The sequence below is a fragment of the Lissotriton vulgaris genome, chromosome 5 (assembly GCF_964263255.1).
Source record: "Lissotriton vulgaris chromosome 5, aLisVul1.2, whole genome shotgun sequence".
Taxonomy (NCBI): domain Eukaryota; kingdom Metazoa; phylum Chordata; class Amphibia; order Caudata; family Salamandridae; genus Lissotriton; species Lissotriton vulgaris.
Genome location: NC_141693.1, coordinates 1,877,616,291 through 1,877,635,740, shown reverse-complemented (window position 1 = coordinate 1,877,635,740; position 19,450 = coordinate 1,877,616,291). Strand labels below are relative to the sequence as shown.

General features: G+C 44.5%; 1 protein-coding gene across 3 annotated transcripts in view; it reads left to right on the top strand.

Annotated features, from left to right (window-relative positions):
• Positions 1 to 19,450, top strand: part of GABBR1 (gamma-aminobutyric acid type B receptor subunit 1) — a 750,676-nt gene that overhangs the window by 609,430 nt on the left and 121,796 nt on the right. For all 3 annotated transcript variants that reach the window (XR_015296080.1, XM_086924382.1, XM_086924381.1), the window contains 3 exons: positions 6,772 to 6,906; positions 7,003 to 7,173; positions 10,003 to 10,104. Coding sequence is in view for 2 of the 3 variants with exons in the window: in XM_086924382.1 (XP_086780508.1) it covers positions 6,772 to 6,906; positions 7,003 to 7,173; positions 10,003 to 10,104 (408 nt within the window). In the remaining variant the exon portion in view is untranslated. The remainder of the gene's footprint in view (positions 1 to 6,771; positions 6,907 to 7,002; positions 7,174 to 10,002; positions 10,105 to 19,450) is intronic.

Genomic DNA, 19,450 nt, shown 5'->3' with positions numbered 1-19,450 from the left:
CAAGTCACAAATATGTAATCAATTTTGCATCAGATTTTTCCTCTATACCTTGCCCGCTCCTAGGATATCCCCCAGAATTGTACCTTTAGACGCTGTCACATGTATAAAGTGAAGGCCTAGGGGAGGCAATCCCTGCATCTCTCATCCGTCGCACAGTTAGACACAGACCAAAGAGCAAGAACCCATATTTCCCCCAGCTGTGCAAGCTCAGTCCCTCAGCCACGTTGTGGGATATTTTGGCATTAAAATCTCAAACAGCCAGGAGAGCTGGGTTTGATGTATAAGGAGCAGGCTGTTTTCCAAGAGTAGCAGGTAAGATGGCCCTGGAGGTACAAACACATTAAGTATGCTAATGGCAGCATGAGTAGGAGGTGGGTGGGTGGAAGAGGTAGAGTAAAAGAGGCGACAAAACTAAGACAGAACATACAGAAATCAATAAACTAAAGGATGAGTGGGGGACTTGAAGAAGAGGAGCTGACCACTGCCGAAGAGGACCGGAGCTAGGCCCGGCTGCCCAGAGGTTGGTGGGCGACTTCTCAAGAACGCGAGTCGCGACGCACGTGGACATGTTCTTTAAACCAATTTTTATTAGTTCACAATAAATTTGCATAGCATCCAGGCAAATCGTGTACATTGCTGTATTCATACAGTTATCCATCATTATAGGATAAATATGTATTTTATCACCCATTCTGCATATCACATTGATGATCTCCATTACATGTTTTTATTCTGTTCTGATTTTCACATTTACTATACCTATACATCACATGCACGTGATCATATTCTTGTGTGATGTAATCTAGTCTTACATTTATGCGTTTAGTTATACGTTATATGAAACACAACGCAAACTTTTTTTAAAATATATTATTCGTATTTAAAGTATGTACATTTATGCAGCAGAAATAGCGAAGAAGACAAAGCACAGAGATATTACAGCAACTAAACTGTACAGAGGGGTCCACTTGTTACATAACTGCCATAGGTATCAATTGGAAGCGGCGGTACATCTAACTTATCAGAGGGGCTATTTTTCTGGCGTCTTAGGTACTGCTCTCTATACATATTGTCGCAACTATTTTATTTTTTTATATTCATGTCTTTCAAGTCATGTGGATTTGTTCGTCATTTCCGGTGTAGTATGTAGCACTTGGATCAGCTCATCCCATTGTCATGATACAAGGTATCTTCTGAGCCCTCTGTTTCCAAATATACTTGTTTACTCTCTGCGCAACGGCATGGTTGACTCCTCGCCTTATATTCCTGTTTTAACTCGCTGTCCTGGGGCTCCAGTGGGTACCTCTAATAACTGTGACGGGCCGCTTCAGTGATCCAGCCCCTGTAGGTTGGTGCACCAAGGGGACATGATCGTGCGGCCTCTTTCTCTCAAACACCATGACCTCGGTTAGTGACTGAGGGGACGGTCTTCCTTCGTGACTAGGTCCATCCACAGGGCTTCCCTTCCACCATGGCTAGCTTAATTCTGATAAACATGTTAACAGGAAACCAACACTCAGTCGAACTTGCACTCGCCACCCTTAGCAACCTTTGGATTTAGGTGGAATTTCTTTTCCTACTTGGGTGGTCACCTAGTTAGGGTGGCCAACTCACTCCATCTCATCACGGAAACGGTCCAGTCCGGGGATTTGAAGTGGCATCCTAAGGCATTCTAGGTGTTGTAATCCTGCGTCCTTTCCATTGACCTAATTGTATCTAGACACCTGATGCCTGTGATTTGTAGATTAAGAGCTTAGGGTTTGAGGCAGTAACTCTGAGGACCTGGAGTAAGGGGCTACCCTTGTTTTCAGGGCGCAGTTCCACTGAGTTGTTTCTTTTTATACCGAGGGCTGCGAGAAGCCAGGGTCGAAAGAAGAGATATCGCATCCAAGAGAATACATTACATCTCTCCTCCTGGCACTTCGGCCCCATAGGCAGCAACTTGTAACTACGACTGTGGTACGCCTTTAGACAACTTTGAGTCAGGATTTACAACAAGCCAGCTCAACCACTCGCCCACCCAATAACACTCTTTCCAGGACCCCATGTTATTTGGTCTTGTCCCACTTAATGATGTTCGGGGTTGTATTTTGGCCTCATCAGTGGTGGGCACTTCTGTTCTTGTGACTATCCCTACCTTTGATGCTCTCTTTTTCCTACTTCTAATTAAAGACATATTTCTTTTTTAAGTAGTACCTCTAACTTGAATCTAACGTTTGTCGTGCTGCGTCTGAGGTTGTAACCCTACAGAGTTGCCTTGACTGCTCAGGTTCACAAGCCCGGAGTGTCGAGTGGTGAGAGGGAGTCAACAGCCCCGGAGGCACTCATGGTAAAAGCCAGGCCCTACTACAGAGACAGCCTGTAACTCTTAACAGCAGCTGGGTAAAGTAAATGGACCTCACAGGCTGTGTGCAGAGTGTGAGGGAAAAATGCGTTAAACCCAAGAAAGATACTGACATACATATGGGAATGAGGCAGGAGGGGGTAGAAAGAGAGGGAGAGGGAGTGATGAGGAGACCGTTTTAAGGAAGGGACAGAGAAACAGTAACAGAGAGAAAAGGACAGCTGTAGCAGAGAAACAGTGTGAGCAATCAAGGTGGTGAACTCGAGGATGAGACATTAAAGAGCTGAAGAGAGCAGTATAAGAGAAATAGACAAAATGAATAGAGCAGTACAAGAGAGAGAGAGAGACATAATAAAGAGAGCAGTACAAAAGAAAGAGACAAAATAAGGAGAGCAATATAAGAGAAAGAAAAAAGGAAGAGAGCAGTACAAGAGAAAGAGACAAAATGAAAAGAGCAATATAAGAGAAAGAGTCAAAATGAAGAGAGCAATACAAGAGAAAGAGACACAAGGAAGAGAGCAATATAAGAGAAAGAGACAAAATGAAGTAAGCAGTATAAGAGAAAGAGACAAAATAAAGAGAGCAGTATAAGAGAAAGACAAAATGAAGACAGCAGTACAAGAGAAAGATACAAAATGAAGAGAGCAGTACAAGATAGAGACACAATGAAGAGAGCAGTATAAGGGAAAGAGACAAAATGAAGAGAACAATACAAGAGAAAGAGACAAAATAAAGAGAGCAATATAAGAGAGAGACAAAATGAAGAGAGCAGTATAAGAGAAAGAGACAAAATGAAGAGAGCAGTACAAGAGAAAGAGAAAATAAAGAGAGCAATATAAGAGAAAGACAAAATAAAGAGAGCAGTACAAGAGAAAGAGACAAAATGAAGAGAGCTGTATAAGAGGGAGACACACAATGAAGAGAGCAGTATAAGAGAGAGACAAAATGAAGAGAGCAGTATAAGAGAAAGAGAGAAAACGAAGAGAGCAGTATAAGAGAAAGGCAAAATGAAGAGAGCAGTATAAGAGAAAGATACAAAATGAGAGAGCACTACAAGAGAAACAAACAAAATAAAGAGAGCAATATAAGAGAAAGAGACAAAATGAAGAGAACAGTATAAGAGAAAGATACAAAATGAAGAGAGCACTACAAGAGAAACAAACAAAATAAAGAGAGCAATATAAGAGAAAGAGACCAAATGTAGAGAGCAGTATAAGAGAAAGACAAAATGAGCTGACATACGAGAAACATGCATTCGTGACATAGGAACACAAAGCAATAGGTTTAATGTGTTAAGGCAGGCCGAGTTAGCACATTAGAGCTAGACATGGTGGGGAGCCATCAGGAGTGGACAGAGGGAGGGTCCCTCCTTCAGTTCAATGCAAGCACTCAATTGAAGGTGGAAGGATAACTCCAAGCAGTCAGTAGAGTAAGGTTAGAAATAAATTGTCCCCTGAGATGAGCCAGGACAAGACGGTCAAAGTCTCAAGCCAATGTCGGACAGAGACTGGTCGTAGAAAGCCCAAAGCCCACTCTATGTATCTTGTTAGCAGTAGGTCTGTACCCCAGCTGCACTGTCACAACCTAGACCTAAAACTACAAGAAGAATAAGATAAAGAGACCGAGAGCAAGAGGTGTTGTATATGCTAAGGAGATAGGTTGTGGGTGAGTGTTGTGCAACAAACCGAGGGTGTACAGCTTTAATAATTACGAAGGGCATATTTAGTCACAAAGATTTTGTAGTGAGCATCATCAATCCCAAACAAGTGCAGTAGAGTCTACAAAAGTGTAAACCCCTTACAGTTACACCAAGCGTTTCATCATTATTATTTACGCCAGGCGCAGAACTGAGAAATGGGAGTGTGGCTAACCCTCAACATGATGGGAGAAGTCAGAAGGAACAAAGTTTCAGGAAGGGCTAGCACACATCTAGTGGTTTGACGGGTTAGGCTAGCACATATCTAGTGGTCCGACGGGTTGGCGGACATCTTGGTGCTGCAAGTTCCAGCATCTTTTATGCCATCTGTGATGGCTGAGGATCCCCTTACCATTGGCCATTTCCTTATGTTTTCCAACCGATTGCTTTAAAAAAAAAAAAATTTAAACAACAGAAGAGTAAAAGGACAAAGAGCAACCTCAAACAAAAATGTGAGGGTTAAGTAGAAGGGAAAGAAAGGTGGAAACACAACACAAATAGAAAGATGTTTAAGAACCCTCACTCACCAACCTAGTGGTGACATGCTTCATCACTGGGTTCCCACTGGAAGGACCTAATGTCCTTCCAGTGTGCTACAACGCCTGTTTACAGCGGAGCTGGTTCTTGTGTGTATTGAGGTGGTGAAAAAGCCAAATTGTGCTAAGTGAGTGCAAAGGTGTTGAATATAAAAAGTGAGAAGTCGTGACTGTCAACTATTTTATTAATAGTCCAACCAGCACTGATTAAAAACAAATAATGAGTGGACTCATAGGGTTAGTCCCATCTATTAGAGACCCCATCCGATTGCTCCACATCCACCTTGTCACTCTGGTTATGGGCTGTTGGGATTGGTGCAGGGAGGTTTAGACTTCAGTAGCCATGGAGACAAATTAATATAGCCACGGCAAGTGGTGATTGGCATTTCCACCACATCCGCTGTGTATTAATTAGCGTCATACTCTTTCTCTTTCTACTGTGACAGCCTGCCTTACTCCCACAACAAGCCTAGTGGGGGGTCAGACATAAGACGCAGACACACATATACTGCTGCTTGGGCAGCCAATTAAAAGTGCACAACATCCCTTATAGTCACACCCACGCATCCACGCACACACACACACACACACGCACACACACACACGCACGCAGAGATGATACATAATAGATAACTGTGTATGGTAACTTATTGAGGATTTCTGTTGACATCATAATTCATGAGTGCGAAGGCCAAGATGTTTGTAAACGTCACCAGAACCCCTAGATGACAATATTGAACTATATTCCACTGGTACCAGTTCTGTGTTTTTTTAGACTTCAAGTATATTTTGGATGGCTAGCTTGAAACAAACATTTGCATTGCAATAGGTCTCGTATTTACGAGAGTTTGAGCTATTGGCATTGTAAATGACAATGCCTTTTATTTCTGTGTTGTTTTTAAAACAGATAAATAAAAGGCATTGTCATTTATAATGCTAATAGCTTGAACTCCCGCAAATGCGAGATCTTTTGCATTGCAAGTGCGTTCGGTGCCTGTGCTATAAAGATTATTTTTTCAAGTGTTAGAAGAGAGCGTGTTTTAGGCAGGACAAAGCTGTTTGAGAAAATAATGCTTGCGGCTATAATGAAAGCCTACTGAGTAACACCACACGTAACAGGGGGTATCCTCATGGGAGGTTACAAAATAAGAGAAGGAGGTACTAAGGCGAGACTACTAAGCCTATTGACAATTGAAAAGCCACAGTTTGCAGCGGACAATGACACAAGCCAATGAAAATTATGGGTGGAGAGTGGGCGGAGCTTCTAGTCCATACTTAATTACAGCATGCTTCGCCGAGCCGCGCATGCGCTTTCCTGGCTCGACCCTAAAAAGTGTTTTCTTCAAAGATCGCCTCACAGTGATCACTGGAATTAGAATGTGTACGTTTTGGTTACTTTTCTTGTATACATTTTCCATAAAACAGTGGGTAATTGTAAGAGCCGGGGGATTTAAGCGATTCTGTGGCAGCATAATTCAGCGCATAAACATTGATTTACTGTATTTGCCAGATAATTTGTCTACTTTTCAGTTTTCACCAAAAAATGTTATTTCTTTTACAAATGGATGGAAATAATACTGCCTTAGAATGTGGCCATTGTTTTGTATTTTTTGCCACATAATTTGTATAACCTTGTTGCATAATTTGGGCCTTCATACCTCAAAATCCTAGTAGCGTCGATAGTGTAAAGTTTGGGGGCTTTCATTATGAAAATGAAATCAGTATTTCTCAGGTAACTATGTTCTATATTTCACGGTTCCCTGTGAGTATTATAAGGGTTTTTATGCCACTGCATGTTGGGGATTAGAAAAACTCACACTCACACACATACACACAAACACTCTCTCTCTCTCTCTGTTTCTCTCTCTCTCTCTCTCTCTCTTTCTCTTCTGTCTCTCTTCTGTGTCATCATATACAAGCACCCTGCTCGAGCCTGTCTCATTTATTTCCACAACACCTCCAAGAAACCAACCTCAAACTGCAGGGGGGGCTCAGATTTGGAGGGAGCGAACAAAGATCGGCAAAAGGAGATCATTTCAAAGCTACTACTTAAAAAACACTCTTTGTCTGGGATTCGCCATCTCACCTGTCAGTGTAGAGAGGTGACCTCATCTTCATTCTCAGTCGCTGAAGCTTGCGTGATTCTTGGCAGCGTGTTCTGTAATGTTCTTGTCCTTCCCTTTTCTCTCCTTCAGTGCGACCCTGGACAGGCCACCAAGTACTTGTACGAGTTGCTCTACAATGACCCCATCAAGATCATGCTGATGCCAGGGTGTAGCAGCGTGTCCACGCTGGTGGCAGAGGCGGCTCGGATGTGGCACCTCATTGTGGTGAGGACTTGTCTTCTGTATTCCAGCTGTCTCCTGTCGTCTGTTGCGTCTCCTCCAAGAGTGTTTATGATGGGATTGTCTTGTTGTCTGTTCCAGCTCTCCTATGGGTCCAGCTCCCCTGCCCTCTCCAATCGGCAGCGCTTCCCTACCTTTTTCAGGACGCATCCCTCTGCCACCTTGCACAACCCGACCCGGGTGCAGCTCTTTAAGAAGTGGGGGTGGACCAAGATAGCCACTATTCAGCAGACCACAGAGGTCTTCACCTCGGTAAGACTGGTTTCCCTGCTCCACCCACGCATCCAAACAACCCCTGTCTGCCGCCCATACACCCTATGCCATCCATTCAAAAGGTAGCAGACATCCACCATGAACCATGTGTTCTCAGCCTACCATCCCCCAGGTAGCTTTCATCCACACTCTACCATCTCTCCTTTGTGCACTATTCACCCATGATCCACTATCTTTCACAGTTTGCCATCCATCCACCCACAGTTCGGTATCCATCCTCAATAAACAATCCACAGTCTACCTTCGAGCTGCGCCACACCATCCACTATTCAATTCAAAAATCTTTATTCGATTGTAGGTTTTACAATCATAAAAGTACAATTTATAAGCATACATTTAAAAACATTATATACAGTTCATTTCAAATGACAAATAATGACACAGTATACAGTACAATACATCAGACAGTATGAGCATGGACTATATATGGTTAAAAATATAAATAACTGTATTCTTAAAAGGTACCTAAAATTTTTACAGCGTGGTTAGCCATCCATGCTTTTCCTAAAGCAAATGGCTTTTTTAAAAAAGTTACATACAAATAAAGTGCAATCGCTGTTCAGTAGTTGTAAGTAATAAAGTGCAGGTTTAATTTGTGTGAAACTCAATTTTTTAAGGCACGGTTTAAGGTATAATTTCCGTGGGGTGGAGTAATAGGGGCAGATAAAAAGGAAGTGTGCCAGATCTTGAGGAGACTTTCCGTCGCAGCCACAAGCTGGCAACACTTCGCCCCGTTGAGCCCCACTTGGAACTGCCAGTAGAAGATGATAGAGGTCAAAGCGGAACCTTGTTAACAGAAACCGTTCATAGCTAGACATAGGCCATGTCAGGTAAGGTTCCATTTGCAAGCATGTTTTTAATAATAGGTGTTTCCTAACGCTGACCTTCTGTATCTCGACCTCTTCTCTGTCAGTGCATCTTAACAGAAGTATAGCATTCTTAACCGAGCTCACATCAGATTTTGTAATTGAGTTTGGGGCATGGAACAGATCCTGTCGATCAATTGCCGTTAGGCTGTCCTTTATGTACTTCACCCACGGTACTTTAAACCTCCCATCTAGCTGTAAGGCTTCTTTCAGTAGGGCATGTGTTAATGGAATATCGTTGTTCAGCCAGCAGTTCAACCAACATATGACTGGGCTTACTGCTATTCTGTCGCCTAAGTAGGGGATCCCCAGCTCCTCGTGTACCGAGTAGTTCCCAATGCCCCTGGGCAGTCTCAGAATCTTTTTTAGGAAGTTATTTTCTGTAACCTCTAGGTCTTTAATCTTACGATAGCCCCAGAGCTCACTCCCATAGCAGGCAACAGCAACGCTTTTTGCCTGGTACAGTTTAAGCAATGCGGCCGTCGGGCAATTGCCGATTTTTTTTGTAAAGCCAAGAATGGCCGCATTGACCCTTGTTGTTTCTCCCTTCTTCTTGGAGACTGCTGGTCCCCATGATAACTTGTGATCTAGCAGAACCCCGAGGTAAGAGAAGGAGTTGGTAAATGGAATTTTCTCCCCATTTATACTGAAATAGTCAGTTTTCAGAACACCCTTACCTGCTTTCATAACGTAGGACTTGGAGTTATTTATGCTTAAGCCACGTGACTCCATAAATTTGTAGAAGGAGTTTAATAGTTTCTGTAGACCATCCACTACAATCTAACATCCATCTGCAGGCAACCATTCGTCCACCATCCCTCTGCAGTCACCCATCTATCCTCAGTCTACCATTCATCCACCATCCATGTGCTATCTCTTATCCATCTGCTGCCTACCATTCATCAACAGTCTACCATCTACCCACAGTCTATGATGCATCCACAGACTACAGTCCACCCTCAATCTACCATCTATCACAGCCAAATAGAGTCAGATCATTTGAACTGTGAACAGCCTACCATTCTTCCACGAGGTACCATCCACAGGAACCACGCTTCCACAGTCTACCATGTATTTATAATCCACAATGCTTCCACAGTCTACCATCTATTTATAGTCTACCATACTTCCACAGTGTACCTTCCTCCACTGGGTGCCATCCATCCACAGTTTACCATTGGTTCACAGTCTGCCATCCTTCCACAAAGTAAAATCCATCCACAGTGTACCTTCCTCCACTAAGTACCATCCATCTGCAGTCTGGCATCTGTTCACTGTCTACCATTCTTCTACAAAGTACCATCCATCCAGAGCATACCTTCCTCTATCAGGTACCATTCATCCTCAGTCTGACGTTCAATCACAATCTACCATCTATCCACAGTGTACCTTCTTTCACAAGGTACCATCCATCCACAGTCTATAATCTGTACACAGTATAGCATCCTTCTACAGTGTTCCTTCCTCCACCAGATACCATCCAGCCACAGTGTACTATCTGTACACAATCTACAATCCTTCCAAGATGTACCATCCACCCAAAGTGCACCATCTGTACACAATTTAAAATCCTTTCACGATGTACCATCCACCCACTGTGTACAATCTGTACACAATCTACAATCCTTTCAAGATGTACCATCCCTCCACAATGTACCATCCTCTCTTAGGTACCATCCATCCACATCATACCTTCCTCAACCAGGTACCATCCATCCATAGTCTACCATCTGTACACAATCTACCATCCATCCACAATGTACCATCCTCCAACAGGTATCATTCATCTACAGTCTGACTTCTGTTTGCAGTCTATTCATCATCCATCAACCATCTGATGTCCCTGACCCCGTTACTGTCTGCACCCCTCTATATAGTCCTGATCGTTATGTCCCTTTTGCCACTCTTTTATACCAACTTCTTGCCTTCTCCCACAATGCAGACCTTGGATGACTTGGAGGAGAGAGTGAAAGAAGCAGGCCTGGAGATCACTTTCCGCCAGAGCTTCTTCTCCGACCCAGTGGTACCCGTCAAGAACCTTAAGGTAAACTTTTCCTCCTACTCTCCTCTAATTCTCTGAACACCTCCACCTCTTCTTTTATTCCTCCTCTCTTCTCACCTGCAAGTATAACACTCCCCTCTTCCCCCTCCTTTCCTCCACCCCTTCTCTCCTCCTTTCTGACTTTCCCTCCTTCTAACAACATATTTTCTCCCTTCATTCCCTCTGATTTTCCTCCTCGTCCCTGATCTTCTCTCCTTCTACCTTTCCCTCTCCCAGTGCCATCATTCTTCTTCACATTCCCTTCTCCTCTATTCTTTTTGACCTCTCTCCCTGCGAAGCACACCTCCTCTCACTTTATTCCTCTTGACTACCCTCCTCATCGTCTTTACTCCTATACTCTTCCTGACCATCTATTTTTCTCCATTCATTCTGGCTCCCCTTCTTAATTTCGCCTAACCACACATTCTTTTGAATAGCCTCTTCTTCCTCCATTTCATATTATCTGCCGTCATTCTTCACATCTCCTCTAATGGAGTTCAGAGCCCCCCTTGTCGCCCTAAACGTTTATTCACACACTCCTGTGTAACATCTCCTTTTGAGTCTCTGTCAGACTCAGTACCTTTAGTGACCCCAGCTTGTATGGCCCCAGTATGACACAATATGTGATGCAGCAACAAACGTAGGCTATTAGAGCTAAGCATGGACGTTTGTCATGTACTGACCTGCCTTGACAGTGTACCCCAAAAACATAACAATCATTGTGTCTTCACCAGGTGTTTAGCAGTTTATGAGTTGCTTAATTACACTTCTGTTTCAAAGATGGGCAGAATCATTCAAGAGAAACCCAGGAGTCTAGGGAAGGAGTTGGATAGTAAATTAAACTATTTACTATCCTGGAGCGCCCCCCAGCGCAAGTCGTTGTAACGACTTGCATTGTAAAAGTAGCATGGTAACAGTACCGCGTTGTTAAAGTTTTGTCGTAAAGGATGTTCCCCATATTAAATTAGCACATAAACAATGGTCCCTCATGGAGTACTTCAAGCAAATTATAATCAAAGCCAAATGGTAACTTAATGTCCAAATAAAATTAAAAAAAAAGCCAAAATGTAATAAACGACAGAGTGGACGCTACAGATAAACATGCTCACTGTTCTTTGAGCTGTGATACATACGTGCAATAAAGGGTATCAAAGTTTGTATCAAAGCAGTGGAGAACAGCACTGCCCAAATTATAATATACAACAGAATGGGGCTGTTACTATTACTGCAAGTTAACGACTTTTCAAACTTTTTGTAAAAACATGATCTTTAAGTTTGAATGCACACGAAACGACGAAAAAATACATTATCAACAGGGATATACAGTTCATGAAGAATAGTGTATGTAATTCACCGGGAGTCTTGAACCAGCAGCTATGGGGTCATGGCATGAGCGATGCAAAACACACCAATGAACGTAATGAGGTTTACATTTCTTTTCCGCCGTCTAACAGGTTTAGATATCTGCCAGGCTCTTGTAAGCAAACAAAATCATAAAAGCCCTCTGCCACTGGTCCGTTCGAGCATCACTCACACTCTGCTTCCATCCATACGCCTGACAATGAGTGTGCTCAGTGCCAGGGCTATAGGGCCAGTCCTACCGTTTTCAAGTTTTCCTCTTTATTGGTCCCCTTCCATTTCACTCCTTCTCTTTTTAGGTCCTGCCTATCAGACAGGGCAAGCTGGCTAGGTGTGAAAGCCCTATGGGGAATTTACAGTGGGTTTTCAGCCCACCCATTGCTTACCATTCGTTGGCTTTATTTTCACTTACATTGTCTTGCTCCTTATTTGATGGCTTGCTTTCCTTTCGTTGTGGTTGTCTCTCCGATGTTCTTTACAACCCTCCCACTTCTCAAATTTAGGGAACTATTCGTTTATTTTATCATTCAGCACTCCTTGAGAATGCATGTGTATCCTCATCCCTCCTAAAATCCCTCATTCCTCAGCCACCTTGTGCTGCTGTGTGCTCCCACCACCCCCCTTCCAGCTTGGCTGTAAAAGGACAGCAACTGGGATATTTTTGCTAGGGTATGGCTCCTGCATTCCCCATGTTACATAAAAGCACAAGCTTTGGCAAGCAAAGGCTTTTATGCTGATGGGGGAAGGACCATCTGCTGCACTCAAGGTGTACTTAGCTTGACACTATTCTTGGAGGCCTATAAATCTGCTCCCTGGGTTACTGCAGAGGACCAAGTACCTGAATCCTGTTCGCAGTAAATTAGGCCTTGTCAATCATGTCCCTTTACATTGTGATGCTTTCTTATTGTTTTTAAATTCAGGTTTGGAGTTTCCTGACTAAAAAGTATTTTAAAGAGGAACCATGCCATTTATAAAGATTTAAAATATTGAATCCAATCTACGGTTTTGAGTTTCCATTAAAAATGTGTTTGCCTTTCCTCCAGTATCTGGAACTGTTTTTGCTGGTATGTTTTTTTAACAGTATTTCACAGACAAAAATTGGTAAAGCCGACAGCAGGGCACTCAAATTATGAAGGCGCAACCTACTGGCTTTGCCAATGCTTGTTTTAATTTGTTTTCCTTATGGTCTCTGCTTCTAAACTCTGTGGCTGTTTTAGATTTGTGTTTTTCCATAGTGTTTTCCCCATCCAAGATGGCCAATATGTTTCTTCTAATCGTGGCAGCCATATTGGAACTTTAAAACAACGTTACACCAAGTACAATCCCACTGTAAAACAGCTATGTGCATCTTTCTTTTTTTATTGCAAGCATAGACCTGTGGTTGCATATTTTCTTTTCTTAATTGTATTCATATATTCAAACGGTTGTTCAATTTGTGTGTTTTATTAAGGGTGGGTAAGTGGGTGAAAGCAACAAATGAATCTGTGCTTGTATGAATGAATGCATGCATGAGTGCTATGTAGAGCATTTACAATACAATACAGAGTGCATTTATGATGCAAGTCCCTAACTTCACCAGTGACTGGAGAGGCTTTCTCAGTCAAAAGCTAGACCTATTTGTATTGCCAATGCTTGCTTAGGATAAGAAAGTCTCTCTCCCTCCACGCCGATCCCCCTCATCCTGCGCGCGCTGGTTCTTGCTTCATCCCTTACCTGGCTTTAATCTGATTTCTAGATTAGGGCTGTGCGGTAGCCGCGGCAGTGCCTGCCTGCCTCTCTTCCCTCTCTCTTTCCCTGGCCAGGTTCCCTCATTAGCCGGCAGCCCTGGTAATTAACCGCGGTTCCTGTTATCTCTGCATTACAATGCATCTCCCCTGGGAGCGGCTGTCGCCACCCACGTCCTGGCAGAGTGTGATTAACTGCTGCTATAGATAATTCTATTCGTGCTTGACTGACAGGCGCCCCGAGAGGCTGCTCCCGCCCCCTGAGACCAAGGTCCCATGCGGATACCACCGTGCAGCACCGCGGCATAGAGCCAGGGACCAGGAAACGCATGGAGCACGCCTTCAAATGATGCTTCCGTGGCACATGGACGTGGTGGCAATGAGATATTCTTGGACAGTGCACACGCTGTCGTTCGCATCCATTGCAGTGCGTTTCGGTAGTCCTTAGGGTGATTTGCTGGTTCCGAAAGGCGGAGTGAGGTTAAAGAAAAAAGAAGGCCATTTGCTGCTTTAGGAATCTCGAGGAATGACTGAATTGTTAATTTATAGCGCACACCGTGCTAGCATGGCTTTGCAGCACTATTCAGTAGCCCGTAGGATGGTTTGCTTGTCTTGGAATGTTAATTGTAGTCAAACATGCTAGGAAGGAGGGTGATTGGCAGGGCACGAGTCGGGGTACCACGCGGGTGGACGGCATCCCCCCACTTATTTCCGAGGGTTGTTCAGGGTGGACGCCGTCCACCCTGCTAAATAAAAACCACGTCCACCATTAAAAAACGGGAGCGCGGCGCGCACAAAGTAAATAAAGCATTCCCGCATTTGTCCGTAATTTTAAACGGGCACAGCTTGCCCCCACCTCCCTTCTTGACTCCGATGCTGTATAGAAGCTCAGACCCCCAGCAGCACTGTAGAGGCACAACGGGATGGCTACCCTCACACCTCCAGCCCTTGATGAGCTGTTAAAAGGTGCTCGAAGGTCACAGAGGGAGGGCGGCAGCTTCGGAGCAGCAACATCTATTAACATGCAAACAGCCCTGAATGCGTCTTGTATCTGCTATTTAGAGGGGGGCTCACACATTCCATTTCCACCCAGGGCCCCAAACATCCGAGACTCGGCCAGATTACACCCCGGATTACACCCAGGCACCACGTGGTTCTCTTCACATAGCTTAATTACTGTCACTAAATTGTAAGCAAACCTCGGTTCTTCAATCATGCAGGCTATAATGTAAGAAAATAAAGAAATGGCACAATCGCGCCCACACTGAATAACAAAGTATGGAGGACAATCAGTTCAATCAGTTCTCTCGGAGTATCTCCTGTAAGTACAGTACATCACAGTGGGGGATGGCATTTTGAACAGAGAGCCTGTCTTCTCGTTGTCTTGTGCAGGAGAGGAGCCCAATATGATACTAGAATACTGCATGCCCACCCCTGTGCTCCCTCTCCTGTGATGGTTCCTGCCCTCCCCTCAGTGATGGCGCCTGTCCCCCCATGTTGTGGCTCCAGTCCACCCCCACCTGTGATGGCTCCTGTCCCCCCCCCCCCATGGTGGATCCTGTCTCCGCCCTGGGTGGCTTCTGTCCCAGTCCAGGAACGGCCCCTGCAGCGAGGGTGAAGTTCTTGATGGGCCTCTTCTCAAAAGGGCTCAGCTCAAAATTAATATGGAAAGGTGGGCGTGTAAGTAAGTGAAGGGATGTGTGAATGGCTGGATGAATTAGTGAAAGGGTGAATGGATGAATGAAAGATTGAATAAATGGATAATGAGAGAGGATAGATGGATTGATGAGTGAGGGGAAGGATGGAGAGAAAATGTAAATAGCTGGATGTATGGGTGGAAGGGTAGCTGGATGATTGATGGATGAGGGGAAGGATGAGGGACGGAGGGAAAGGATGGATGGATGAGGGGAAGGATACATGGATGAGGGGAAGGATGGATGGATGGAGGGGAAGGATGGATGGATGAAGGGCAGGATAAATGGATGGGATGTATGGGTGAGGGGAAGGATGGATGAAAGGAAGGATGGATGAGGGGAAGGATGAAGGATGGATGGATGAGGGGCAGGATGGATGGATGGGTGAGGGGAAGGATGATAGATGAGGAGAAGGATGGATGGATGGAGGGGAAGGATGGATGGATGAAGGGCAGGATAAATGGATGGGAGGGATGGATGGATGGATGACGGGAAAGGATGGATGAAAGGAAGGATGGATGACGGGAAAGGATGGATGATGAGGGGAAGGGTGGATGGATGGATGATGAGGGGATGGATGGATGATGAGGGAATGGATGGATGATGAGGGGGTGGATGATGAGGGGAAGGATGGATGGATGATGAGGGGAAGGATGGATGGATGATGAGGGGAAGGATGGATGGATGATGAGGGGAAAGGATGGATGGATGATGAGGGAAAAGGATGGATGGATGGATGATGAGGGGAAGGATGGATGGATGATGAGGGGAAGGATGGATGGATGATGAGGGGAAGGACAGATGGATGGATGGATGGATAGATGATGAGGGAAAAGGATGGATGGATGATGAGGGGAAGGATGGATAGATGATGAGGGAAAGGATGGATAGATGATGAGGGAAAAGGATGGATGGATGATGAGGGGAAGGATGGATGGATGATGAGGGAAAAGGATGGATGGATGGATGATGAGGGAAAAGGATGGATGGATGATGAGGGAAAAGGATGGACGGATGATGAGGTGAAGGATGGATGGATGATGAGGGGATGGATGGATGGATGGATGATGAAGGGAAGGACAGATGGATGGATGGATGGATGATGCGTGGGTGAAAGGATGGAGAGTGGGTGAAGGTATGAATGGGTGGGTGAAAGGATGGATGGATGGATGGATGGAGAGTGGGTGAAGGGATGGATGGATGGATAAGTGGGTGAAAGGATGGATGGATGGATGATGAGTGGTGGGTGAAAGGATGGATGGATGGATGATGAGTGGGTGGGTGAAAGGATGGATGGATGAGTGGGTGGGTGGATGGTGGATGGGTGAAAAGATGGATCAGTGGATTGGACGGTGGGTGGGTGAAAGGATGGATGAGTGGGTGCGTGGATGGTGGGTGGATGATGGGGGGTAGGTGGATGAGTGAAATGATGGATGGATTGATGGATTGATAAGTGCAAGGGTGAATGAATGGACATATGAGTGAAAGGGTGGGTGTAAGGATGGATGAGTGAGTGAAAGGGAGGGTAGATGGAAAAAAGGATGAATAGATGTGTGAAGGAGTGAAATGATAGATGGATGAGTGATAGGGGCAATGGATGGATTCATGAGTGGATGAGTAGATGGATGGGTGGGTGGATGGATGGATGGAAGGAAGGCTAAGTGAAAGGGTCGATGGAGAGAGAAAGGGAGGATGGATGGATGACTAAAAGAGTGGATGGGTGGAAGGATTAGTAAGTGAAAGGATGGCTGGATTGGTGAAAGGGTAAATGGCTGAATGGATGAGTGAATGGATGGATGGGATGAAGAGTGGATGGATAAGTGTACAGATGGATAGGGTGAAAGGGTGGATAGATGGATGGATAATGGAGATGAGTGAAAGGATGGATGAGGGGATGGATGAAGGGATGGATGAGTGAAATGATACATGGGAGGATACATGATGGATAGGTTTGCAAATGGTTGAATACTTTTGGAAATGGCTGGGCTTACTTATATACTATTGCGCGACCTCTGATGTGTCTGTAAAACGTACCTATTGTCCTGAAGTTTTGTCCTAAATTTTGACCTCCTGTCCTGAATTTGTGTCCTGAATTTTGACCCTTTGTCCTGAATTTTTACACTCACCGTCCTGAATTTGCACCAATGCCAGTTGGTCACCCTAATTCTTTGTGCGGTAGAACCGAGGCTCTTTAACACAGCAGCATGAGAGTGACGAGAGAGAAACCTGGCAGAGTGCTGCCAAAGAGCTCTCCCACTCAGAATATTTCATTATTCAAGTGATCGTGAACAATTAAGGGTAAACTGAGATGTGAAAAACTAAACACAATGCGATGCGGCTGCACGAGACTTGAGGAGTTAATTAAGTATTAGTACTAGCAAGTGTGCTGTAAGGTAAATTAAAACATTTTACATGTAATGTGCGCCTCGTGCGTGTAGAATCAGAGTACCACTAGACCCGGCCCTGCCAATTAAGTGCCGGCGCTAAGCACTGGCACAAATTAAGCCCTGCATTGAACAATTGACACCAGGCTACGAAATGTAAGTAGTATGATGGTGTACCCTTGTGTGTTCTTCCGTGTGTCGCTGTTTCCACATGGAATGTTTAATGATGACAGCAACGCCCCCTTCTAGTTTGTGTTGTCGGTCTGAATTGTATAATTTTGTGGAATGGCGCTGGATTGTTCATTTAAACATGACTCCATGATGACGTCTGACTTGGCATTACGTATGTCAGTATATTTTTAATTTAGGCTCAATCCTGTCAGTGTTTGGATAATTGCACTACTGGATAGGGGGGCACAAAGTTTTGCAAAGGTTCTGCCCGCTTTCTTCAAGGGGTCCCCACAAAATGACATCATGAGCTAGGCCCACCCCAATTTTATAGTAAGTAGTCTCTGTAAAGGGTCAAAAACAACCATTACAATGCATGAGTCATAATCGGCCCTTTTTTTAGGAACTATCACAAAAATAAACAGTAATAATACAAAGTAAAGCAATGTTTATATTTTGTTGCACTGAAGTAAATGAAGGCAAATAAGTCAAACTAAAATATACCAAAACTAAATACATTTCCTAAAATAAATAGAAATAAATAAATCTGCTAAAATAAATACAATGGCCAGTTAATATATCTAAAATTTAGGCATTGACCCAAGTAAATGCCCCGGCAGCTCCATTGTCTTCAACCAAGATTCCCAATGTTAGACTAATGTTCTGATTTGTTACCTTTGCTGCAAATTGTAAAGCGTTCTGATATCCTTCAGGATCAAGTTCGCGCTATATAAAACTTTATAAATAAAATAAATAAATCTAGCCACAGCTAGAGAGAGGCAGCTGGGACAAAACTATGTAATACAGAGTCGCTAGTTTACAATAGGTGGGGAGATAACATATAACACTCATCGATAGAATAACGTGAATATGGAGCCCTAGTGTGTGTAATAGTCATTGTCGAGTGTGGGAAGCAGCCTCTCTGGGAACCTGTAATGTGTACAAAATCTTGCAGTCAAACTTTCCTGTAGTGTTTTGAAAATGTGTTGATGTCACCTTCGCCAAACTTCATCCACATTTGGGCTGCTAATTCCTCCATACAGGGACCTTAAGTCACAGGCTTAAGTACCAAGCAGCTTCAATTGTTAAATCTTGCATTATATGCAAATGATAGATCTGCCTTACATGTGATGTCACTTCCTGTCGTGATGTCACTTCCTGTCGTGATGTCACTTCCTGTCGTGATGTCACTTCCTGTGACCACGTCTACCTTGGAGAGTCCCCCCACTTCTTTTTTTAGGACTTGTGCCCTGGTGATTGGTTAGTTCAGGAATGTTCAGTGTTGCGAATCACGCGCATGAAGGAGGGAGATTTACTGCTTCCTTGATGCTGTGTATAGTGAATCACGCGTGTAAGAAGGGGGGTGATTTACCGGTTCCTTGATGCTGAGTATAGTGAATCATGCGTGTAAGAAGGTGGGTGATTTACTGGTTTCTTGATGCTGAGTATAGTGAATCACGCGTGTGAAGGAGGGTGATTTACTGGTTCCTTGATGCTGAGTATAGTGAATTACGTGTAAGAAGGAGGGTGATTTGCTGGGTCAACAATGGTGAATGCATTAGTGGATATGAGCAACCCCCTCCTGAAAAAGCCCTTGACAGACCCCACCGACCTCAAAAACTACAGACACATCTCCCTGCTCCTGTTCCCAGCGAAAGTCATTGAGAAAGCCATCAACAGCCAAGTCGCCACCTTCATCGAAGAGCACAACATCCTTGACTCCTCCCAATCCGGCTTTAGAAAAAACAACTGCACAGAAACCGCCCTCCTCGCCGCAACAGACGACATCTGCTCCCTCCTGGACAGAGGTGAAACAGTGGCCCTCATTCTCCTCGACCTCTCAGCGGCCTTCAACACAGTCTCCCACCGCAACCCTAACACGCAGATTCCACGACGCATGGATCCGGGACAAGGCCCTTCACTCTTTCCTCTCCGGCAGACACCTGCGGAGTCCCCCAGGGGTCCTCCCTCAGCCCCACGCTCTTCAACGTCTACTTGGCTCTGTTCGCCCCCATCGTCA